The following is a 26,793-nucleotide window of genomic DNA, read 5'->3' as shown; positions in this document are numbered from 1 at the left end:
TAGACTGAACAGAATTCTGGGAGAAAGAAAGCCGAGTCAGGAGTCGCCATGATTCTCCCACTCCAGACAGATGCAGGTTAAGATCTTCCTTGGTAAGCCAGCTCGTGGGCTACACAGATTATTAGAAATGGGTTAGATCAATATGTAAGAGCTAGCCAATAAGAAGCTGAAACAAATGGGCCAGGCAGTGTTTAAAAGAATACAGTTTCCATGTAATTATTTCGGATATAAAGCTAGCCGTGAGGGTGCCAGGAACATAGCCCGCTGCTTCTATTACAACAGAGTGGCGCCCAACGTGATGGACTAAATCCACTTAAAAACCTGAGAAGGCTTAAAAATAAGGGAAAGAGAGTTTAATGCAGATTTTTGCTGTTTGTTGGTGGTGTGCCTTAGAGAGATTTCCTGATTCAGCAACAGCAGCAGAAAAAAAATGCGGCTTCCTAGGACTGTGCTGCCAGTGCAAACTCTGGCTTTAAAGCATTTCAATGGCTTTGATGGGACTGGATGTTTGTGTTCCCACTTGGGATCGGAAGGAGAATGCTCTGAGACTGTGCTGATGGCTCAGTGCTCCCCGCCTGCACCTGGGCAGATGGCAGAATCAGGTTTAGGCAGGTGGAAGAGCATGGCGGATTCCTGCCATCATACAGAGACATGTTTTCAGACTGTGCAGTGCTCTGCGTGTCAGATTTGGCTGTAACTTGAATGAAAAGAGTTTCTGTGCTGCATGCTCAGTCTCAGAATTAAACTGCTGAGTGTGGCTCCAATGTGGACTTGCTATGTGCCTGGAACATTGCATGCCGCAGCTCAGAGGCACAAGCAGCTCCGCCATGTTGGACTGGGCAGGGCAAGCAGGCAGTACCTGTTTTTGACCTAGGAATGTCACAGCTTAGATTCTTAAGTGCTTAGTGATTTAAAGGCACAAATCAAAAGTGCTCCTGGATAGTAAAAAAAAAAAAATTACAGATTCACAATAAAACAGATTCAGACAGACCACTAAATGGATCACAATGTTGGATGATTGTATGTAGGCTTGAGAGAGAGAAGAAAAAAAAATGTAGAGAATAAAGTTAATGGTTTAAAAAAAAGGATAAAGTCTTTAAAGAGATAGAGTAAATAAAGAAAAATAAGCCACGTAAAAACAGAAAATTCACAGAGAGTCTGGATTATGTACATTGTGTTTTCTTTAAAATTTTTGACTGTGAAGGAGCTAAGTACAGAGAGACAATTAATTATATGGGCTGCTAAGCTGAACCTGCACATATGTTCTAAAGGTATCTTGACTTCAGAATTTGTATCTAAGGTTATGCTTTGGAAAAGTCCTTCTTTTGTTTTCGCAGAGGATGAGACCCTGTGGATTTCTCCTATCCCAATATGGTATGATAGACCACGCCCTCCTGAAAGGTTGCTGTGAACACCCTCAAAAAATTACTTTGCTCAACTGCCAACTGAGATGAAACTAGCACACAGGTTATACCATGAAAGACCTAATTAACGATGCCCCCATTCAGCAGGAAGCAGTTTGGAGAGAAAAAACTGCGCCCATGTTCCCAAATATGGTTTATAAATGTTCTTTTACATTTAAAGGGGGATATGATACAGATATGAATAATTTGCATTGGTGTGGATTTTAAGGTCAATTTTGTTGTATGTATATGTATGTATACATACATAATGTATATGATATCAATTAAGGTATTGCGATTGTGTACTTCATTTTTAAAATGTAATGTATAATTAGGAAATATAGGTTGTTAATAGATAATCATCAATAATAGTCAAGCTTGTAGTCATGTTAGTTAGATTTTCTAGATATATAGAGATATATTTCAGTTAGATAGGCATTCTTCATATCTTTCAAAGACTACAGAATATGGCATTTAAATGTTTTAATAATTTAGGGCTTTTCATGACAATGAGACATGTCTGCTCCTGGCAGCGCCAATCTACTTAAAGAGGAAGATGGGCATCAAAGAGGCTCCTGATGGAGTTTGATAGCCATTTGGGCAAGAAACTGCTCTTGCCTGGACTGATGCATAAACTGGACACAAAGAACCCACAGAGAGAGGACTGCTGAACTTGCCTAAAGGTGAGATGATTCTTTGGGGTTCCTGACTCATGAAAGAGTCTGTGAGACATTCTGCAGGACACATTAGAAAGTGACTGAACTGTCTTTGGAATTTCTTGCTTGATGAAAATGTCTGCTGTATACTATGGGCCTGAAGGCTGAAGATGGATGCCCCAATGGTACAAAAGAACTTTGGGTGACTGTCCAGACAGCGAGATGTCTCTGTCATTTCTAGAGCTTTGGACTTCTTGTTTACTTAGGTAATATTATATCCTTCTGGAGTCTTTGATGGAGTTGAAGAATGGTTAGTTATAGTTATAGTTTTCCTTAGTTATGATAAAAGATAAAGTAGATATAAATATTGTAACTGTAATTCTTGCTTGATAACTGTTTCGTTATATGTAATCTTACTATGTTAAAGTGAAAGCCTTTCTTTTTTGTTTAAACAGAAAAAGGGGAAATGATGAGGGAGAGTCTTCTGTTTTGTGTTGATTTCATTGGTTAAATAAAGAGACTGCCTTAGCCCTATAATAGGACAGAAAATTAGGTAGGCAGAGTAGACTGAACAGAATTCTGGGAGAAAGAAAGCCGAGTCAGGAGTCGCCATGATTCTCCCACTCCAGACAGACGCAGGTTAAGATCTTCCCTGGTAAGCCAGCTCGTGGGCTACACAGATTATTAGAAATGGGTTAGATCAATATGTAAGAGCTAGCCAATAAGAGGCTGAAACAAATGGGCCAGGCAGTGTTTAAAAGAATACAGTTTCCATGTAATTATTTCTGGTATAAAGCTAGCCGTGCGGGCGGCCAGGGATGGAGCCCCGCTGCTCTTATTACAACACAATCCTATCAAAATCTGATGGGAAAACCACCGTTTCTATATTGTCTTACTTCAGATTTGCTATGACAATTCAATTAATTTTTATTAAACATCTCATGAATTACCAAATTGAGATGTAGACATGGTTTTCTTAAAACTGACATTAAAAAAAAATCCCCACTCTCTGAAGGGGAATTTTAATATCTACACTATTTCAGAGATGCAATATGATAGTAACTTCAAGTATATTCACCAAAACGATGAAAGGATTCAGCCGGGTGACATATTTCTTACTATTGATTATTTAATAAATTAATATTACAGATGAATAGGTTGCATCCCAAGGGTGGCATTAAAGTCGGGCTCTCTTTGGTTCTGAACACACCAGATAAGAGGTTGAGGGAAACCTGTTCCTCCCCCCCCCCAATTATGAGGTGTCAACAGTTGATGGGGTAGTCCTGCTCCTCCAGAATAGCATGTGTTTACAGATTACATGCTCAGCTCTCCCTGCACAGCCATGCCACTGTTCTTTTCTTACAGCTTATTTGGGCAATTCTATCTCAAAGATAGGTCACTCAATGCTGCCTAACACTATGTGGAGAGTAAAGATAAATATAAATCTGGGAGAAGAAGATTTTTTTTCATCAGTCGCTTCTTCTCATTGTGTGTATAAAATGGCCTCCTCTAAACATTTTAAATATAGTTATTACACAGCCTAGACATTGAGATCTCCATTGCTGCTTTATCAAGGAGTTTGATGCTGGGTTCTGTTGACAATGGGCACCCGAAGGTAACCAGGAAGTCATGAAGAAGGGGGGACCGACTCTCTTACTTGTTTCCTTTAGTAGCTTTAGTGAGCACCTTGCCAGAATGGATGCCTCACCTGAGAGGAGAAGACATTTCCACTATACAGTTTGTCAAATGTGAGAACACGGTTAGATTTACTGTTTCCTCCCTGAAGAGCCAGAAACATCGTCCTAGGAATTCAGAAACCCAGTTGCCCAGAGTTCCTATGTCTGGGCTTCTCTGTTTTAGTAATTCTGTCCACTTCCTTTGTTCCCTCCACTCTTAGGATGCCACCGGCTTTTGTGAAGCTGCCACTTCTGTGCTTCCTGGAGTTTTTGTCTCATCTTTTCAGTCACCCAATTAACACATTTGTCCTACACGGCTATTGACATTAATCCCTCTGTGAAAGGTAAGCGGGCTTTTTGATTACACCCTGATTGCTCCAGAAAGTGATGATGTCTACAGAAAGAGGGAAACAGGAAAATCCTAGACAGAGAAATGGTAGACTGCATCTGGACTCAGCAAAGTCACCATTTGGCCTTTACTATTTCATTAAAAAGTCGGACATTCAGATGATCTAAGTTTCTTTCGTAAGTAGTTTAGACTCTAGCCAAACACAACAGCTGCTTCACCTCTGGCCTTCACTGTGGGGACATTTTCTTATTCTATCGACACCTGAATGCCCGCACTGCCAGCAGTTAAGATCTCTCTACTACAGTTTGTGTGTGTACACATAAACGGCTTTCGGTTGTGAGTTTTTCTCTTCACAGCAATGACAAGTAATACATCTCTAAATTTTCTGATGAATATTTGTGCATCTTGAATTATGTTGCACATCTTACCTTGTGTTTAGTTTATCTCATACAGTAATAAGAGCATTAGTATGAAGAATTAAAGTTTAAGAACTTCGTATCCCGAGGTATATATATAATACATGAATACATATCTAGCTATTTATCATCTAACTCAGTGCCCATATCTGTACCCACTTTTCCACACAATGTCTTCAATTTAACAGCACCCTTTCCTCAGTAACTCAGTTAGCTAATATATACATTCTACAGAATCATTTTAGTCTCCTTCTTGGAAACACCAATTCACACCTTCAAAACTCACTTAGATTTTATCCTTTAAAGTTTTTCAGAAGGACGGTTCATCATCCCCCCCCCCTTTTCACAGTGCTAAAGCGACTTTGTATGCACCTTTGACTTCTAATGCACCTAGTTCAAATATTATTATTCATTTAATAGTGAAGAGTCTTGAGACTATAAGCCCTGTGTAATTTCATCTCTGTTTACATGGAAGCTCCTAGTGGGAGAAGGCAGTTTTCCTAAGTGTTTTGTCAGTTCCTAAGAACTGATTTTTATACATGGAAGTGGTGAGATTTTGACCATTTGTAAGGCTGTTGACCTGATGAAGTGGGTAGATCGAGCCTTTCTTTGAAGAAGATGTCAATATTCAATCTGGCTTTGCTTCTATCTTGACAATAGATAGGTTGCACAACACTAACCTAAACGTCCTCGTTATTTATGAAAATGGGTACAGAAAACCTACCTCCATTATGACTTGCACCTCGTCAAGAAAGCAGCCTATGTAACTGGAAACCTAAGGAGGGACATTCATCTGCAAAGTCTGCCACTAACAGGTTTCAATGATCCAAGTGTGGAACACACCTTACAGACTCAGGTGTTTAGACACTTGACCTCCAACAGGGGGCGCTGTTTGGGGAGGCTGGGGCATCTTTGGGATATGGGGTATAGCTGACAGAGGTACAGCCTTAGAGCAGAGTTGAGGGCTGTGGCTGGGCTCAGCTCTTGCCTGAGGTCTCCACCTCTTGTTGCACTGAGACATGAACAAGTGACCTCATGCCCCCACCCCTGTGGTTAGAAGCCACTTGGTCCACCTTGAGCAATGTCATGCCTTCCCCACCAAGAAAATGTGAGCTGACATACTTCTGTTCCCCTCTGAATCGCTTCTGCTGGGTATTTTGTCCCAGTGATGAGAAAAGTAAAAGTGCCACATGGACTATTCTGTCTGTTTTGCTGGCTCATAAACGTCTTATCTCCTTATTAAGGGAAGCACTTTCTTTTTTCTTTTTAACAGCTTGATATGTAGCAGCAATATTATAACAATGAAAGAGGATCACCAAGGGTGGAAAGTAGTTTGGGGGACAAGTGAGAACTGGCAGACGCTTTTTTAGAATGAAGTCAGCATGTTGGCCTCCTGGGATTTAATAAGAATATCTGCATAGGCCAAGCCTTGTCCTTGGATTGAGCCGGCTGCATTTCCTGGGTGAACAATGGAGCAGGCATTGTACGGTATAACTTCCTCGGAAGTACAGCGGCTTGAGCTGTCACCGGGCAAGGGGCCCCACTCGTCATAGGATGAAAAAGAACTGTGTGTCTACATGCTATTTCTGTCCTTACAAATTTCTGATTTTTTTTCTGCAGCTATCTAAGAAAAATTTGATATTGTTGTTGTCTAAGCACATTTAAACTTCAGCTGGAATAACTGCCAAGTGATTCATGCCTCGGTAGGTGAATATAACGATTGTATCTGGAGCCCCAGCGCGCCATTTTCATTTCACTTTAAATAAAAAACAAAATGTATCTGTGTCAGTCAGCGCCCTTCCGCTGTACTCAGAGGTATCAAACAGGCTACAATTATGATGGTGAAGTGATTGTGTCACGCTGGGGGAAGGTTTATTGCGCTGGAGTCTGCGAGGCAGTAACACATTCTGTTTCATATTCCTCTTTATATCATTGTTTGGCTGTGACTAGAATAATCAAATGCCATCAAATGCTGTCAAATTCAATTGACAGTATTTTTCATTGAGACGGCCTTTCTGCATTCTGTTCCCCGTTTTCCTTTGCTGGCGTGGCGGTGGGATAGGCACTGTAATCAGGAGCTTTGTTTACAGACCCGACAGCGTGCGCGCAGCCACGTTCTGCTCCCTCAAGAGTCGCCGGTTTCCCTTCATTCAGAACAGGAAAGCGATGCCCCTTCCTCGTGCAATTAGCGTTTGGTAATGGACAGGAAACTATTTCTGGAGAATGGATGGGTACCTTAGATTCTACACTACAGTGCTTCGTGTGAAATGCAAGTTCACGGCAGTCGTTTTTATACATTCGTGTGTATTTGAATCCGAAATATTATTCTTCACACTAATGTTGGCTGAGAAGTTGGGCTTGCTCATTTTAGGGGATGCCATTTACATTGCCAAAAGTGCAGCCATAGCTTCTCCTTTCACTGTTTTTTTCCTCCTACAGACTCGTGGTTGGTCACTGCAGGGTCTGAGTTAAAGGGTTCCAACTGTGAAGGGGCTGGCTACATGGACCAAACAGCAGTGGGGATTGCTGGAGAGACAGCAAGATAGGAGAGCAGTGGGGAGGCATGCAGGAGATGGGCTGCACCCGTGTGATTGTGTGGACGTGGTTGTTGGAGTGGGTTTCATATGCAGACCCACCTGACTGCCACACCTGTGTCTGCTCTCGTAGATGCCAAGCTCAGGGGTTCTTTGCTTCTGACATGTTTGGTTTTCAGCTTCTCTCTCTCTCTCTCCCTCTCTCTCTCTCTCTCCAACAACTTCTTCCTCCTGAAAAGTTTTAAATAACATCCAGTTTAATATATTTCCTATAAAATTTACTCTAGAATCCATTTTGTTTCATATTATCAGTGGCCTCTTTGTGTGAGCTCTGTGAATTCTTTTGAAAGACCTTACAAAGCAAGGCTTTACAAAGTCACCATTTTTATGTATTTAAATATTCATGATGCAATGTGCAGAGATGCCTAACGCTTCACTGGATGCCAGGCTGATTTCTGGGAAAACAGTCTATCACAATTTAGAAATTAGACATTATTCTTGGTACTTCAACAGAGAAACTGTTCTTTTTTTAAGGAAAAAAAATCTGAGACACTAAACAATCCCAGGTCAAGTGTCTAAAAGAGTTACCATTTTGGCAGGCTTGTTGTATTCTTATTTCATACTGTGTGGTGGGAACTAAGTTTTTCAGATAGGCCGATTGACAGTGTCCAACAGAGAAGGCATCACACCCCCACCGCTGAGTAGGATGCTGGAATTTGGGGAACCAGGATTCCTGGGAAGAGGGAGAAGAAGAGGAAGAAGGAAGCATAAGTGCATTGTATAGAATGGTCAACTGCTCTGCCCCTTAAGAGCTGTGCACACATACAAGGTTATCAGGAAGGTAAGGGACTGCTCTGAGTAGCATTGAAGCTGCACCAAACACAAGTTGCAAAACCCTGCAGTGTACCCTCCAAAGGCAAGAGCTGTTTAAACATTCATAGTAGTCATCTTCAGATACACTTCTACTGGTAAATAAAAGTGAAGGCACCTGTCACTTAAAACAGGAGGCCATTAAGGAGGGTATTGTATTTTCCCTACGTTTACTTAAAGTACATTAAAAAAAAAACCTCCACTCCAGTTTGCTTGTGACAATAATTTCTCTGTGGAGCATTGTGTAAGCACCTTGTCTGACATGGATCTTTGACATAATAACCCATAAAATATCCAAATCACAGTCTACCTGGAGAAGTCCCAGGGCATTAATTATTGAGCCAGGACAGTCCACTCTGTCAGTGAGACTTATGGGCCTTAAGTACATATGAAATTTAGGTCCAATAACTACCATTTTTCACCAGTACTTCCTAAAGAGTAGTTTTTTTTAAAATTAATCTATTCACAATCTATTCCTATAATTAAATGCCTGTTAACTTTTATTTGGTCATGAAGACATACACTTTTTAAGGGAAAGATACGAGCTTTGAATGAAGGCTGTGTTAGAGGAGCTGACTAAGTGATCTCACTGACTGGGGAGTGTTGGCATTTATGGTGTTATTACAGGCTACACATCAATAAGTGTGTCGTTACTATAGAAACAAGGAAATCTACAGACAACACCACAGAGTAAAACATCACAGGACCCGATGACACACGAGGGGTGAGGGCCACTGAAGGATGTCTTTGCTTGTGTTGGTAGCAGCCCCACTGAGAGGAAGAGATGGCAGCACCTGAGGTGCTCAGGATGGTGTGTACTGCGGATATAAACGGGCACTGGGAAGATTTTCACACTGTCGGGACTGTCCCATGGTCTCTTTAAGAAGGTTCTATTTTTTTTTTTTTATTTTTGAGACAGGGTTTCTTTGTAGCCTTGGCTATCCTGAAACTAGATCTGTAGAGCAGGCTGGTCTTGAACTCACAGAGATCCACCTGCCTCTGCCTCCCACGTGAGTGCTGAGATTAAAGGTGTGTGCCACCACTCTTCAGTCTCTTTTAGAAATCTGTTTGAATGGGCAGAACCCGACAACCCAGAAGACTGAGCAGTGTGTGTGCGTGTGTGTGTATGTGTGCGTGTGTGTGTATGCATCTGCGAACATGTGAACAGACGTGTGGTGTGTGGGTCATGGATTCGTGTAGAGGCCAGAGGACATCTTTGGCTATTGTTTCTCTGGCATACTCCACTTTTTCCTTTTTAGATGGGCTCTCTCACTGACCTGGAACCCACCAAGTAGGCTAGGCTGGCTGGCAAGGGAGTGCAGGAATCCATTTGTTTCTGCAATCCAACACTCGAATCACAAGTGTGTGCTGCATCACGCCTGGTGTTTTGTCTGTTTTTAGCATTGAATCTGGGGCTCGACTTCAGGTTCTGATGCTTGCTTGACATGCTCTTTTCTATTTATGTCATCTCTTAGGCCTAGAATGAGCATTTCCTTTTCAGTGTAGACTATCCTACTTGCATTTCCCACAACACTTGTCTCCAAAGCTCAAATTATCATTTTATCATCAATTCCCCAATTCTTTAAAAATCTTATTACATTTTTATATATTAAATATGTGTGTGCATATGCATGGTTGCATGTCTATGTACATATGTGACACCCACGTGTGTGCAGAGGTCAGAGAGTTCTTCTCTGTGGGAGCAGGGTCTCTTCTGAGGGAGCAGGGTCTCTTCTGAGGGAGCAGGGTCTCTTCTGTGGGAGCAGGGTCTCTTCTGAGGGAGCCGGGTCTCTTCTGAGGGAGCAGGGTCTCTTCTGAGGGAATGGGTTCTCTTCAGAGGGAGTGGGGTCTCTTCTGTAGGAGCGGGGTTTCTTCTGTGGGAGGTGATTCTTTTCTGTGGGAGCGGGTTCTCTTCTGAGGGAGTGGGATCTCTTCAGTTTTGAGGACTGAACTCGGTTCATGAGGCTTAGTTAGCAAGCACCTTTACCTGCTGAGACATCTTGCCAACCTGATCCTCAATTCTATGTCATGTTTTCAACAGCCTGGTATATGCTTCTATGCACATTTTCTACAGTGACCTCGATCTCAACAGGAGATTGCTATCAGAATCAGCTATGTTTCCTCCTTCCAAGTGGTTGCCTGAGTGTGAGTATCGTGTGTGTCGCTTCCTCAGGGGAGTGTATCCAATCCCCTTGAATCTGGATTACAGGCAGTTTTGAGCTGCCAGATGCAGGAGCTCAGCATCTGAACCAGGGTCCCCCGAAAGAGTAGCAGATAATCTTGAACGCCGAACACTTCCCCTTTAAAGGCAAGGAGCATTAGTCTCCGTCAAGTTAAAGCCTCTCATTCTGGATTGCACACTGGCTTGCGGTGGGCAGTAATGACATGGTCCAGCTGCCTTTCACAGCTTATATTCCTACGCTGCGAAAGCGTAATCTTAGATTAAGCTACCAGAAAAGGAAAGCTACAGGGCAGGGCTGAGAAAAGCTGTGTGGAGAAACAGAACAGTTTGAACCAGTCAAATTGCCATTCACGGAACAGGAAAATTAAAGAGAGATTTTCCATTCTGAAGACCAAGGTTCCTAGTCTGAGACCCACACATCCTGGACATGTGGCCTCGTTTCAAAGAATACTCAAAGACCGGGACAAACATGGAACTTTCTGGAATATTCCTTCGATTTGTAAACTAATAGAAACACGTAATTGTCCTGTCTGAACCAAGGAAGTTAGTAGAATCTCACTTTTCCTTGTTCATGAAAACCGGCTGTGAGTGCTTCCTCTTATAATGTTGGCGTCTGGAAAAATGGTAAAGTCGTGAGAGCATTTGCAAGACTAAGAGGTGAGAAGCAGAAGAGACTTCAGAGTGAACCCCGCATAGGACTGCGGGAGAAGTTCATGTTGAAGCACCCTTGTGCTGCTGCAGAGAACGGCTCATGGGAAACTCAGAAAATAGCTTAATTTTAGTCTGTCCGCATTGCCTTGAAATGAATTCACCATGAACAATACGGCCCAGGCCTGGAACAGTCGGTCTGGCCTGTGACACTTCTGCTCAGGGTCACCAGAGAAAAGTCGACATTGCTATCTCTTCATGAGAGGATAAAAAGCTATCTTAAGATCAGACCCCTAGCATTTTCCGCTAGGTTCACATTCCTCTTGGTTGGTGTAACGCGTGCACACTGTGAATTTATCTGGAAGATGTTCTCCAAGGCCTCATTCCCAACTGTCAGATGAAACCAGGAACATTTTTAATGTTCCCAGCAAGCTGCTGTAATTAAAATAAAGTTTGAGGGCTGGAGGAAGAAATTGATTATGGAGATCATTTGAGACTCTCAGTTCATTAACTGGTGAGGGGAACCGGGGTAACATATTAAAGAACTGTGCCGTCAGGCCCGGCACTCTCTTTAAAGCTCCTACAGAGATCTCTTCCTGAAGCAGGAGAGGTGATGGAAGGGTGAACTAGGGACCCTTTTGGTTTGCAATGCAACCTTTAAGCAGGAATATGTGTTTACAGACATTTCTATCAGGAGTATCTCAGAACACCCCATCATTCCAAGTCACGTTATAGCCTATCTCCTTATTCTCCTGATGCAGTCTGTAGCCATCAGAAGGAGATGCTGTGTCATGTATGGGGCAATGAGGTGAGAAGGATGACCTGGATGCTAAGCCCATTACTGGGGTTGGCTCTCTTGGGTTTTCCTAGTACCTAGGCTCTAACAACTCATCTCTTAGCGATGATTCAGATTTGTCACAAATGTATTCCAACACAATAAACTATGGGACTCAAGGCAAACACAGAGATGCCAAATCTGCACATGTTAGAAGATAATGTGAGGCTGAGAAACTGTAACCTCATGGCTGTTGCTTGAGGCTGATTCCGCAGGAAGACATGTCTTTTTGTTTCTCTCATTCCTTGGGTAGGTCTTGTGGAAGAGTCTCGAAAACACACTTATGCCAAATATGCCTACATGTTATTGAACTAGATAAACTGCACACTGGATCAGGGGCAGAACGGATCTGCCCCTATTTCCTCAGTCACCGCTGCACACCAAGTCACCTCTATGAGCACTGTAGAGTGATGACACCAATGGCCATAGAGTTGCACGCTTGTAAGGGAGACATAAAACACAACACGATATTCTAGTACATTCCCACATGGTATAAGCTGCTAAAAAACTCCATCTCTACCCAAGACAGAATACATAAAAATGAAAGACAATAAAGCTTCAATAACACATATTAACCATGCTCTCCTGTCCTCCAACACTCCTAAAACCCTCTCTCGTCTAAGGACACGATTCCAAACAGATGTGACTGTTCTATCCATGCAAGTGACTGTCCTGACACTCTCTCACTGTGTGACTTTTTAAGTGTGCACTTGTACACAATCAAGTTGTGGTGTGAAGGCAATCTGCCACTCATCCTTGGCAGTAATTTCAGATGGTTCCCCCACCCAATCTACCTGAAGTTGTTTCTTTGTCTTTAGTCTGTACCTAGAGCAGGCTGCTTCCAGACCCTGCATCCTTCAACTTCTCTGCTCAGAAATGACAGGGACTCCCAGCAGGGCCAGGGCACAAGATTGCACTTCTGCTGTGTTTCAGATATGGACACAATATCGATCTAGATTTGAGCATGGCTAGCCACGGCATGAACCCCAAAAATGTATTTTTCACCTTGCTGTTAATGGGCAACGAGAGCCCTTTACGTACATCGATGAGGTGTCGGAACAGAAAATGCACCTCTGAACTGCAGACATGTCAAACACTGACAAACACCTAGAAAAAAAGGTCCCACCACTGCCATCACTTTGCGGGGCAGTGACACACAGTCTGCAGTGTCCCCGAAACCCCATGCCATCTGCAGCGAGCCTGAGACGATGGAGCCCTCTGGTATCCTGATGACTAAATGCAATGAAATGGGCAGATTTGTTAGAATCTGCTGGGGGAGCCTCACGACTTGGTTAGTTCCCAAGTTCATAAATTCCTGTCAGAGCAAAAGGAGCCACGGAAACGCGTGTGAACCAATCTACCCTAAGTGCAAATGGCAGCTTTGTTATTTGGTGTCAGAGTTACCAGTCGCACAGTGACAAGCTGCCATAACACATTTTCTTGTTCTCTGAAGAACAAGGGTTGTATTGGTTAATATTCCTGGCGGCGCTCCTTTCCATAATTTACAACAGCTAGATGCTGATAGGTTATTTAACATTTATGAAGTTAAGATGTAATCAGAAAAAACCCTGATTATCTTTACAAATAAAAAAGTTAAATTATTCAACTTTTTTTTCCCTCTTTGTGGCTTCATTTCACAGCAGGTGCAGACTTTACAATGGGACAAGTCAATCACAGAAGCCCTTTTTAAATCCTTTGCTAAGCAGCAGGCACAGTAACAAACCTAAGAGTAAAAGGAAATATATAACACATATTCGGTTTGATAGCAGCATTAGCTTCAAAAGACAGCTTACACTTGGAACAGTGTCGCGACACCGGCTGCCCTGCTCCTCTGTGCTGCCGGGGTGTCTCAATTACGTCCTTTTGTGGGGTGGAAAGTGAGGCAGGCTTCCTCCCCTTCTTTAATGAGAACTGTAGGGGATTTTGACAGAGGCTGATAGCGACACTGTGCAGCCTTTGCCCCCTCCACAGATGGTGAGGGTCCCCAGAGGAGGGGCGATGTCACATCTTCTTTATGTCTATCAGCGTGATTCAGTGTCCTGCATCCTGCCACACCCATGAGCAGGGACCAGTAAATATATCCTTGTGTGTTAAGTGAGCACAAGAATCACCCTACCCAGAGGCAGATGCATTTTGCTTTCTATGAACTTTGGGACTACAGGCAAAATGTCTCCTTGACCATTGGCTGGACTGACCTACAATTGTACTGTGGCCATTCCCATTTTCTGTATCTATAGCAAAATTGTTTTTCTAATTTTGAACTCAATTTTAGAAGTGATAAAATTATTTCCTATATATATTAGTTAGGTGGGAAAATAGAACATAGATTTAAAAAATATATACATGTACACATACACACAAAACAGAGAACTAGATAATGATTGGACAGAAGGAGGTGATCAGCCAGCACTGTGGGGTCGAGGGACTATGAGCAGAAAACTTGACATACAAATATAAAAATGCCATAATTAAACTCATCGTTGAGTCTACCGAATATATGCTAAATTTAAAGCATTTAAAATTTAAATGGTTAAAAAATCAGGAGACAATATAGCCCATGTAGGTTGCTTCTGATAGCGATGTGATGAATAACCTAGAGAAAGTCACAACTTAAAAAAGTCTACATTGACCTTTCTCACTAGTAAAATATGGAAAATAAGTTAGTGTGGCGGCCCACGCCTGTAATTCCAGCCCTAGTGATGGTGAGGCCGAGGATCAGCTGTGAGTATGCTTTGCCTTGACTATGGGGTGAGACGCTGTCATTAAAAACTCCAAACAAATGTAGAAAACATCCATTTGCATGCGAAATTCGAGAAGTCATTGTTTTTTACCGCAGCATAGTACTCTAATGTGTAGATATTCCACACTTTCTTCATCCATTCTTCCATTGAAGGGAATCTAGGTTGTTTCCAGGTTCTGGCTATTACAAATAATACTGCTATGAACATAGTTGAACAAATGCTCTTGTCATATGATAGGGCATCTCTTGGGTATATTCCCAGGAGTGGTATTGCTGGGTCCAGGGGTAGGTTGATCCCGAATTTCCTGAGAAACCGAAACACAGATTTCCAAAGTGGTTGCACAAGATTGCAAATGGATGGAAATAGAAAACACTATCCTGAGTGAGGTAACCCAGACCCAAAAAGATGAATATGGGATGTACTCACTCATAATTGGTTTCTAGCCATAAATAAGGGTCACGGAGTCTACAATTGGTGATCCTAAAGAAGCTAAGTAAGAAGGTGAACCAAAGGAAAAACATATAGTTGTCCTCTTGGCTATGGGAAGTAGACAAAATTGCCGGGGAGAAAATTGGGATCTTGGGGGTGGGGTGGGATGGGGGTAAGGGGAGATGGGGAGAGAAAAGGGAGAAGGGGAGGATGGGGGGAACTTGGGGGAAAAGGAGGATTGGGATAAAGGAAGGTTGGATAGGGGAGCACGGAAGCACAATTCTTAGTTAAGGGAGCCACCTTAGGGTTGGCAAGAGACTTGAACCTAGAGTGGCTCCCAGGTGCCCAGGCCGAGGTCCCCAGTTAGTTCCTTGGGCAGCTGAGGATAGGGAACCTGAAATGACCCTATCCTATAGCAATACTGACGAATATCTTGCATATCATCATAGAACCTTCATCTGGTGATGGATGGAGATAGAGACAGAGACCCACACTGGAGCACTGGACTGAGCTCCCAAGGTCCCAATGAGGAGCAGAAGGAGGGAGAACATGAGCAAAGAAGTCGGGACCACGAGGGGTGCACCCACCCACTGAGACAGTGGAGCTGATCTATTGGGAGCTCACCAAGGCCAGCTGGACTGTGACTGAAAAAGCATGGGATAAAACTGGACTCTCTGAACATGGCGAACAATGAGGGCTGATGAGAAGCCAAGGACAATGGCATGGGGTTTTGATCCTACGTAATGTGCTGGCTTTGTGGGAGCCTAGCCAGTTTGGATGTTCACCTTCCTAGATATGGACGGAGGGGGGAGGACCTAGGACTTACCACAGGGCAGGGAACCCTGACTGCTCTTTGGACTGGAGAGGGAGGGGGAGAGGAGTGGGGGGAGGGGGAGAAGGATGGGAGGAGGGGGAGGGAAATGGGAGGCTGGGAGGAGGTGGAAACTTGTTTTTTTTTCTCCTTTTCTCAATAACAAATAAATAAATAAATAAATAAATAAATAAATACAAAAAAAAGTGTAGAAAACAGGGCCTGAGACAGGAAATTATAGCTGCTGAGAAGGGTAAGTGATGTGGGATTCCCCTCTGCGTGCTGTGGATATGTTTTGTTACCATCGGTTATTAAAGAAGCTGTTTCAGTCAATGGCTTAGTAGAGTAAAGCCAGGCAGAAAGTCCAAACAGACATATATAGAGAGAATAGGAGGAATCGAAGTGTCACCATGTAGCTGCAAAGGAGAAAGCCGCCAGGTGCCAGCCAGAACCTTACCCGTAGGCCACAGCCTCGAGGCGATATACAGATGAATAGAAATGGGTTAATTCAAGATATAAGAGCTAGCCAACAAGAAGCCTGAGCTAATAGACCAAACAGTGTTGTAATTAATATAGTTTCTGTGTAACTCTTTGGGTCTGGCAGCAAATGAGCTGTCTCCGCCTACAGGTGTTTATTTCAACAAAATGCCTAGCTCATCTCAAGACTCAATAATGCAAGATGCATGTACTTATTAATATGCAAATGAAACATAAACCAGAAACTTGGTTTCTTTTCTTCTTTTGAAGTTTCCCAATCCTTGATATTTGGTGACTGCACTCAACAGTGAAAATTAAAACAATAGACAATGTTGGATTGCCCAAACTAGTGCAAGGGGACTTTTCATTTATAAAAGCTGGTGAGAAGTTTGTTTTTAACAAATAGTGTCCAACCCCATCCACTGCAGCTGAGACTTTAACTCAACACCCACCGGGGTGTCTCACGTCTGTAGATGGCCCATATTGTGGCTAACTAAACTTTCATCAAAACGTGATTAATAAAAAGTATTTATGTGCCCATGCAGGATTAATTAAAATGATTTCCCAGCAGAAGCATGGTTGCCAATTCTTTTCTTTAATGGACTAAAAGATAAATGGGCAAGGGAAAGTGCCAGGGTTTCAATATTATGCCTTAAACTTAAATAACTCACCATTCTTAGCGAGAAAAAGCGCTTGCCGAATGCGGTGGTACTGTTAATTAGGACATGATTAAGGGGTGGATAGTTCAAAATATAGTCATCATCTTGATAAATTACAATGGCTCATTATTATCTGCAGAGTTTAAATAATTTTGAATGTTTGGGTTCTTAAACAGCAGGACCGGCTTCCTCTGTTCTTTCTCTGAGTAAATGGTTTATGCTCGATGAAGTCTTTGCTTTTCAAAAGTCTATACTTTTTCACGAATTACAATTACATATATTGTTGCTTTCCTTCATTTGGATCTGTCCTGATCCAAGGTCCAGAGCTGATATGAGGTAAGGGGACACTTTAGGAGGACACTAACCTGGCCTCTCTTGCCTCTGATTTGAACAATAACCAGCTAGTATCTTTTCAGAACTGCTTACCATATAGCGTTAAATGTTCACACCTCAGCAATGGAAGTTAAGTTACTATCATGACTCCAGCCCCCTTTAAAAGGATTTATTTATATCCTATATAATTTTTTCATTTTATTTCTTTTTCTGTGTATGGGTGTTTTGCCTATGTGTATGTCTACACTTCATGCTCATGCAATGCCCTTAACAGCCAAAAGAGGGTGTTGGATTCCATGGGACTTGAGTTACAGACAGCAGTGAGCCACTGTGTCAGTGCTGGGAGTTGAACTTGGGTAATCTGGAAGAGCAGCCAGTGTTCTTTCATCATTGAACTGTCTTTTCAGCACTGATTTATTTTAAAGTATATGTATATGTCTGCAAGTGAGTACAGATGCCCATGGAAGCCACAGGAAGGAGCCAGAGCTAAAGTTACAGCCATCATGAACTGCCCGAGTGGTGTTTTGGAACTGAGTTGAGTTCTAGTCCTCAGAGAGAGCAGTCCTGGCTCATTACCGCAGAACCGGCTCTCTCTTAGCCCCTCCTTTTTCATAAAGGCAGAACCTGTGCTTAGGGAACCATACAAGCTGCCCAAGGCCATAGGGACACTAAGTAGTGGGGCTCGTCCTACGTGGCTCTGTCACCTTCTGTGCTGGAAGATGAAAAACTGTGCAGCCATTAGACAATAGCAATAACCTTTGGGAAGTACATGTATGCACCAAAATTTTCTTTACAGTCTCTCTATCTCTGTCGTGTGTGAGTGTGTGTGTATGTGTATGTGTGTGTGTGTGTGTGTGTGTGTGTGTGTGTGTGTGTGTGTATGCATGTGCATGTGTATGTGTGCGCATGTGTGTGTGTGATGGTGAGCATCCATGGAGAGAGTAATGGTCCTTAACAGAAAAGCAAGTGTATGGATATTTTTACTCAGTGGGGCGTGGAATGTTTGTACTTCCTGCCTGGTAAGTTGCAGACCCCTATTCATGATTGCTTTTTCCATGACGTCAGCAATTTTGCTGTGCATGTTGCTGGTCCTCACCCTCCATAGAAAGAGCAGGCATCTTAATGTCTTAGAGGTTTGAGTGTTTCGGATTATTTCTATTGACATTTATCAGGTAAACAGGGGATAAATGGGCCCAGCTTTGCCTAGGACAGAGAATACTGAGCAGTGCTGTAATCCACTCTGAGTGATCTCTTCATGGGGAGTTGAGACACTTCTCAACCTACCCGCTTTCCACCTAGCTGGGTCTTCCCGCCCTTGCTTGCTTGAGGCCTGGCTATTCTGTCTAGACTCTGGGTTATGTAGGCAGAGTCTTCTGGTTCATCCACACACTTTAGTTTGGTGGCCTTTTACCCATAGAGGTCTCACCATTTACCAATTAATTTTCCTACTCTTGATTTGCTGGACAAAACATCATCCTCCCAGAACCATTGGGTTTTAACCAACAACTGGTTGGCTAACTATTGGTTATCCTATGGACCTCTTGGTTATCACTTCGTAATGCAGAGTGTATATCTCATGTGTTTGCAAGACTTCCAATGAAAAACGCAAAGCTTTGGATCGAAGAGTTGAACCGAAGGAATTACTTTCCAAAGGTAGCAACTGAACAGATTCACATATGAATCTTGGAAATGTCTGGTGACCTTGAACATATGATGTTATTATTCCACAATTCATATTCCTAGGATGGGGATTATCTATTAGTGTTTAGAATTAACTGGGGCCTGGGACTGTCTGGCACACAGTAGGATTTAAGAACTGTGCACCCATGAGATCAGCTCTCACTATCACAGTTACCCTCCCCTGGGTGTCCTCACTCCTTTTATCAGCAGATTTATTGATGCTGTCTAAGATGTAGTTTATCGATAGCATTGGAAACATAATTTGAAAACCTGAAATACAGTTAATTACCTAGGTAATTCTTCTGTTGCCAAGCAACCACATAGACTATTTGCTCCGAGCCACTTACTTGCCTGAGGTAACTCTGTCCATATACTGATCCCCACAAAATGCAGGTGAAAAGAAATCAACTGATGCAATCAATATTTTGGCTTTGTACATTCATGAGGACACCACTGATTTCTGTCTTCAGGAAGTAGTGCTGCTGACCACTGTGGTTTGGTGTGAGAGTCGGAGTTGCTAAACTTGGTGGCACATTTGAGTCATGGAGAACTTTTTAAAAAAACCAGTCAGCCAACCAACCAACCAACCAGCCAGCCAACCAACCAACCATCCATCCATCCAGCCAGCAAACCAAGCAAGCAACCAACCAACCAATCAGCCAGCCAGCCAACCAACCAACCAACCAATCAACCAACCAGCTAACCAACCAACCAATCAACCAACCTACATGTCTTGCCTTCAACTCAAGAAAATCTTTTCCCATGAGCCTGGAATGTTTTTCTTTTTGGATAGAGTCTCATGTAACCCAGACAGGCAGACTCCCAACTTCCTACATTGCTGAGGATGACCCTAAACTTTTGATCCTCCTGCCTCTGCCTCTAGAATACTAGAAGTATTTGAGCCAAGTCCGGCTCAGTGATGCTTAGAGATGGGACTCAGGGCTTCCTGTGAGTTCACAACTGAGACACCTCCTAGCTTGAGGATTTGCTTTTGAATAAGATGACCAGGGATTCCAAAGTCTGGTCATGGTTAGAAACTACAGATCTGGACTTTCTGACTTGCTTACTAAGTCTATGGTGCAACCATTCTGAACTTCAGAATATGGGGCAAGATCTAGAAAATTCCTGTAAATAGCTTTGCTTGAAACAAATTTGCTTCCCTTCTGCCTAAAATGTACATTTGTGAGTACTCAGAACAACAACAACAACAAAAAAAAACATGATTTCCCCAATCATGAGGCGCTTTCTGATAGGATCCACTTCACACGGTACACAGAAACACGGTCACCTGATGTGTCCTGAGCTCGGAATCCTTCCTGGCACCAGAAAAATTATGTTTAAGATTTTAATCTTTCTGTATATGACAATGTTTCTGTAATGGATTCTATGCATCTAAAATAGTGACAGGTCTGAAAATTGTAGATTTGTTAACAACTGGTTAAATAGTCAGAGTCAGCATGCAATTCTTCATTTTCTTAGTCTAGGCTGAATGGAACTTTCTACCAATCTTGAGGTAGGAAAGATAAATGTTACATTTTATAAGCAAGGGTTATCTTTTCTTCCATAACGAGACTTCCCTTATTGAAAACATTATACATCCAACATAAAAATGTGATGTTGAATTCAAAGAAGAAAAATGAAACAATGCTAGGAAATTTGAGAAATAACTTGAAAAATTTTAACACTGTACTGTACTTAGTACTTTTAGCATTTTGAAAATGAAGGTATTAAGTCTGAGAAAAAGCTAGAGAAAATACATTTTGAAGGTAAGTGTGTGTATGTGTGTGTGTGCAAGCATGTGTCAAATGTGTGTGTATACAAGCATGTGTCAAGTGTGTGCATGTGCAAGCATGTGTCAAGTGTGTGTGTGTGTGTGCAAGCATGTGTCAGGGTGTGGCCATGGAGGTCAGAGGACAATTCTAGCTATAGTTCTTGCTTTCCACCTTGTCTAGGCATTGGGTCTCTTGATCCTGCTGTGCTGTGTATTCCAAGATAGCTGTACTCTGAGTTCCATCCAGTTCTCCTGCCCCTACCTCCCATCTTGCATGGGAATGCTGGGATTATAGGTATGCACTACATCAGACTTTTTATGTGGGCTTTGGGGAGAAAACTCAAGCCATTAGGATTACATAGCTAGGCTGGTAGGTACCTTTCCCTGATGAACCATTTCTTGGGTCCAGAAATTAAATGGAAATGAGTTATTAAAATGATGTGTTGATGCTCTTAAGAGTTAAATTTAAAAGATTATTCATATCTATAGAATTATCACATAAGCCAGGTAATAAATGCCAGTTACATAAATGACATCATTTAAACTTTGCAATAGTTCTACATGAAAATATTAATACCAGGACTATTATTCAGAAGGGACCTAAGAGATCACCATAGAATCAACAGAATGACAAGAATTAATACAAACCTTTCAATAATAATTCTCAATATTAAAGGTCTTAATTCTCTAATGAAAAGACTCCGGCCCACAGATTTCCATGTTTTTGATGCCTCCAGGACATACACCTCACCACCAAGGATGGTCACCATGTTAGGGCAAAAGGCTAGATAGCAGGATTCTAAGCAAAAAGGAACTGAGACGTGAACAGGCAATGCTATTCTAATATCTGTGAAATTGCCCTGAAGCCCAAAACAGAAGAAGCAAATGTTATCACGTGGTGTTCAACAACAGAACACTCTAAGAGGACATTAAAATTATAGACACACACACTCACCAACCATGATTCACACAGTTTCACAGGACAGACAATCTGTGTCTAAAACCACAGACTAACACCAGCACAGTGATGGGGGGGGGTGACTTCAGTACCCCACTGTCACCAACAAATAGATAACCCAAAAAAAACCCCCAAAGAAATATTGGAGTTAAATGATATCCTGAATCAAATAAATAAATCTAAATTTAATAAATCCACTAAATCAAAGAAACCTACTGAACATTCTATCTCAACAAAACTGTTCAGAGTTTCTTATACCAGAAAGATTTTACACACTTTTAACAGTAGACCTTTACATATCTATAAGAGTGCATAGCATAAGCTTGGCGGTGGTGGCGCACGCCTTTAATCCCAGCACTCAGAAGGGGGATCTCTGTGAGTTTGTGAGTTCAAGGCCAGCCTGGTCTACAAGAGCTAGTTCCAGGACAGGTTCCAAAGCAAAAAAGAGTGCATAGCATGGCTTTGTTTTTAATTGTGGAAAAGTTTTGTTTTGTTTTTTAACTAAAGTCTACTTAGAAAAATTCCATAGTATCTATTAATAATTAGTTGTTCTACAAAGTCATCAGGTGTTACATGCATATATTATCAATTAAATTTTTCTTTGAGATTTCATAAACGTATATGAGTTCTGGGCATTCCCACCTGTCTCGCTCCCTCTCTTGACTCCCCGCACTGCTGTTCTCTTTTTCCCCCACACCCACTTCTTGTTTTGCTTTGTGACCCAAGGTCCCGACGCTCCCAGTTCACTCAGGAGATCTTGTCTTTTTCTTCTTCCCATGTAGATTAGATCCATGTGTGCCTCTCTTAGAGGCCCAGAGGAGCTATTTTTAACAGTGTGCTGGGCTGAGCCATGGTTGAACTTAGGCGAATGGTGTTTGTTTCAATTTCAGTTTAAGAGTAGGGAAGATCAGGGGCGCAGGGCTCCTTGGAGTGCACGCATGGCATATGTAACACTAGGGGTTCTATTCTAGTACCCCAGAGAGCTTAAAATCAGGCTACGTAGCCTAGTAGTAGATGGTAGTTTCTTATATAGTGTGTGCATATCCCCAAGTTCTGTCTCTAGTACTGAAAAAAAAAAAGAATAAAATATTTTCAAAGTGAATTTTAGTCCTATAATCAGTTTTAAGTTTTACTTAACCACTTGTGGTCTATGTTAAAAGATAATTTCAGTCTCTCTCCCGCCCCCCCCCCCCCCCGTGTGTGTATGTTTGTGTGTGTGTTGTGTATGTGAGGAAGAGGGGGTTGTATGCTTGCACACACAGAAGCCAGAGTCAGCGGAAGGTATCTTTCTCTATCCTTCCCCATCTTATTATCTGAGACAGTCTTTCTCCGAGCCCAGAGCTCACAGATTGAGATAGAAAAGCAGGTTAGCAAGGCTCGGGGATCATCCCGTCTTCGTCTTCCCCTCTCTGAGATTATGGTTCATGCTTTCACATTCGGGTTTCTTACACGGTTGTAGAGGATTTGACTTCAGGCCCTCACGTGAGGATGAAAAGTACTCCACCCACTGATCTGTCCAGCTTTTTATTAACCTCTGTAGTGTCTATTTGGTCAAGATTTTACCCAAGGATTATACTTATATCAAAATTTAATAATGTATTAAATCGCCAAAGCAATTTGGCATTGACTAAATGGCCTAACGAAGGCACACTGAGCAGAGAGGCAACCTCCAGCCATTATCACCAGTCACCATGATAAGCTCATAGTTAGAACAGGACATTACCTTTCCACCTCCCTTGATGCCATACAGTAAGAAACCCTCTAGACCAAAGAGCTGACCACATGACTCCTGGGAGAAGGATGCCCAGAGTGGTTATAATCTCTGACTTGCCTTGGACATATAGGTATGAGTGCAAAGACAGTGTTTTTAGAATTCTGAATTCCAAAAATGCACTGCTTTGGTAGAGAGTCAGACAGATGTTAAGTATCTACATATTTATATAAGTAGGCATGCATGCATGTACACACATGTAGAAATACATATTATGATAGTTTGATGAGAAATGTCCCCAAAGGCTCAAGTATTTGAATGCTTGATCCCCAGATAGCATTGCTGTTTGGGAAATTTATGGAACTTAAGCAGTTGGAGCCTTGCTAGAGGAAGTATGTCACTGGGGGTGGGCTTTGAGGGTTTATAGCCATATCCCACTTTCGGTTCACTCTCTGTGCTCTCTCGGCTTCCTGCTGTCATGTATCCCCCAACATCATGGATTCTCCTTTTGAAACCTTAATCCAAATAAATTTTTTAAAACCACATTCATCCTTATCTCCAGCAGCCAGTTTCCACTAAACTATGAGAGAGAGAGGGAGGGAGGAAGGGAGGGAAATAGATGGCGGGGGTTGGGGAGACAGAGGGAGGGAGGAGCTATCCCATTTTTTCTTTACCTGGGGCTGGCCATGCCACAGATATGGAATCAGAGCCCAGCACGGTGACATTATATGGGGGATGGACATCTTCTGGGTCCACATAAGCATCTGGATGATGAAATCCTTGCTCACACTGCTGCCACCTCCAGTTTTTGTTTCTAACTTGTAAATGTACCTGAAGAAATGAAAGTTATAACAAGCCGATTTTGAGACTCTGTGACAATGTTTGCTGGCTTCTAACCTGCTGTTTTTCCCTGAGTTTGTGACACTTTTTGGATCTCTTCTATGAGAAACGCTACTGTGAGTTTGGTCGTTGTGTCTAGCATAGAGCGCGCTCCTTTCTAGAGCGCCATTACTGCTGCCTCCCAACTCCATGCTGAACCCCGTCGTCACTCATGGCTTTTCCTGAGAATTTCAGGAACATCTTGGGGTGTGCTACTGGGCTGTGAAAATTCAATTTAGTCTTTTTCTATTTCTAAATGGGTTGAATTTTCAGGGAGATTCATTTAGAGGCAGAGATATTTAAATTGATCTGTTATTTTCCACAATAAAACTAAATTATTCTCTATTCTCTGCACTGAAACATCTGTTGACGTAAGGTTTATCTCGTGTCTGCTGAGAAATGAATGGGAATGAATTGCAAATGGTTCAGATGACTCCTGTAGACAGAGCAGAGCGAGTGGAGGGGAGGTAAGAAGTGGTAGGTGATGGGAACACCATTCTCCCAGTCTCTTTAGCTGCTAACTTTGGAATGTAGGTTTTAAACACCATTTGATAAGTTTTGAAGTTGGACATTGTATTTTGTATAATTAAATTTCTCATGCTTTCACATCAAATGGAGGACAAACTATTTGATTTCCTGTAGGCCCAAAGCAACCACCCAGCACTCTCATTTGCTACAGCATGGCTGATGAACAAAGAGATGAGTTCGATAATTGAGTAACATTTTAACAGGAGGTGTTCTTTCTCGGCCTTGAGCAACTTAGAAAGCTTACAGTGTGATTGGCGAAGTTTTCCTTGTGCCGTCTGCTGTTGGGTTCCAGGTTTTTATCAGGGAATTCTGTTCATCACTGCCACCCACGAGAAGCAAGCTTCCATTACGCCTCAGCTGATTTTGAGAAATGAGGCCGTTGGGCTTTTCTGGAGGATTCCAATGTAATTCCATGGTGGGAGAATTGATGATAATGTGTTGAGGTGTCACCCGAACTCCTGGCAAAAATGACACAATGAAGTTTTATTGTGAGGATAAAATACATGCCTCGTGAAATGGCGCAGCTCCCTCCACGAGCCAGCTAGCCCTTATCTGTGGGTTAAAGCGATCTCATTGTGGAAGAAACAAGCATGCCTTTCCTGTACTTTGGGGGAGAAACAAGTCACCAAGCACGGATTTGCTCTTCCTCTGGCTTTACATTTGAATGTCACACCACTGGCTGTGGGACGTTTCTGTGGCTCGGGCATCGCTCTGGCTGTAATTCAATGAAGAGTGGAAGAAGAAATGTGGGCATTTGAAACCCTGGTGCTCTTTGGGTTATGTGGAAAGAAGCACAATCGGGTATTTATCGGAATTATACCGGTCAGTGAGTTAGAATGTCTTCTTCCCTCTTGTACTGCTGGCTACGCATGTCCGTTTTCTCTGGAATACTCTCTGGCCCCACTTCCCAGGTTTCCAAGATTCTTCAACTGTCTCTGTAAACACTGGAGTGTCTCAGAGTCCCAGACTCTCTCTTCACTTTGGCATTCTCTCCCCCCCTCCCCACATCCTCCTCTCTCTCTGTCCCCCTTCCTCCCAAACTTTCTTGATGATCTCTCTTGCTCGCCTTTGCTGAGGGCTCCCCAAGGCACACTTGACACCAATTCTCCCGTGGGCTTCAGACTTCTGACCCCAACTGTTTAGGTGACATTGTCATTTAGATACTTACTTAGAAATCAAAGGCTCAAAGCATCAACATTGGAACTCTTAATTTTCCTTCTACAGTTGATAGAGCTCCAAGCCTGTCCACTGACTAGTTTTCTCAGGAAAACACACAAAGATGATGTTCTCAAGGTACTCCCCGCCCCTGTACTCCTGTCGCTGAGCTCTGCAGACCCTACAAAGCTACAAAGCTCCGGTCTTCACAGCTGTCACTCTGGCCTTTCCTACATGTCTGTACTAGCATCTTGTCTTTTGCAGTTCTGGGGACTAAGCCCAGGGTCGGTGATGCAGGGCAACTGCCCTACTATGCAGCTGCACCCCCAGCTACACCTCAACTTTAAAGCTTGTCTCTGTGTTTTGGATTCACTATGTAGCTAGAGACCAGCCTTGAACTCCTCCTCCCTAGTGCTGGATTACAGGTGTGTGCTGCTGCTTTGGAGCTGTCTCTGCTGTAAGTCTTGGCTTTCTCAATGCCCTTGGAATTCTCTCAGCACTCTCTGACTATTTTATATATATTAGGAAATACACAACTAGTATTTTTTATACCATCCCCTCCCTATCATGGCCTCTGTGGTCCCTATTTCTTGTCATGGTCTCTACTTCTCTACCCCTAGCCCCCTTAGACCACAGTTGTCCTGAGTTATGGTCTTCTGCCCACACCCTTTTCTGATGCTTCAGGCTTGGTTCTTCCTGTCACTAGGGTTTACATTTGCCCTGGGTACGTCTGCTTTAGACATCCTAGGCTGTGCGTTTTATTAGCTCAGTCCTCTCTATTGATTCCTTCATCCATGCAGCTTGCTTGAAGTTTACTGTCTTATTCTAGCCTCTAGTCAGGGGGTCCTGACTCAGTTTCCAGCACACACCCCCTTCTAGTTCCCTCACATCCTTATGATATCATCATCATCGTTTTCTTTGATGTGCTACTTTCTTACTTTGTTACGACTGATTGGTCCACCCACCCCTTTGCCTGCTTTAAAGAAAATTATTTCCACAGAGGCAGGGATCTTCAGTCTTACTTCCCAACATGTATCTGTGAATAGCAAACTAATATGGGCAACATATCTCCTGACAATGTTACATTAGATA

At 42.6% G+C, this 26,793-nt stretch overlaps 1 protein-coding gene across 1 annotated transcript in view; it reads right to left on the bottom strand.

The window, feature by feature from the left end:
- Window positions 1-26,793, bottom strand: part of Ush2a (usherin) — a 669,744-nt gene that overhangs the window by 95,197 nt on the left and 547,754 nt on the right. Inside the window, 6 exon segments of the mRNA XM_041635252.1 lie at window positions 7,623-7,726; window positions 7,728-7,767; window positions 23,814-23,891; window positions 23,894-23,970; window positions 24,819-24,855; window positions 24,858-25,004. Coding sequence (XP_041491186.1) covers window positions 7,623-7,726; window positions 7,728-7,767; window positions 23,814-23,891; window positions 23,894-23,970; window positions 24,819-24,855; window positions 24,858-25,004 — 483 coding nt within the window.

Source organism: Microtus oregoni, unplaced genomic scaffold, assembly GCF_018167655.1.
Source record: "Microtus oregoni isolate MIOR12 unplaced genomic scaffold, Mior012 000047F_ref0000412, whole genome shotgun sequence".
NCBI lineage: Eukaryota > Metazoa > Chordata > Mammalia > Rodentia > Cricetidae > Microtus > Microtus oregoni.
The sequence above is the reverse complement of the archived record's forward strand: the minus strand, read 5'-3'. Positions and strand labels throughout refer to the sequence as shown.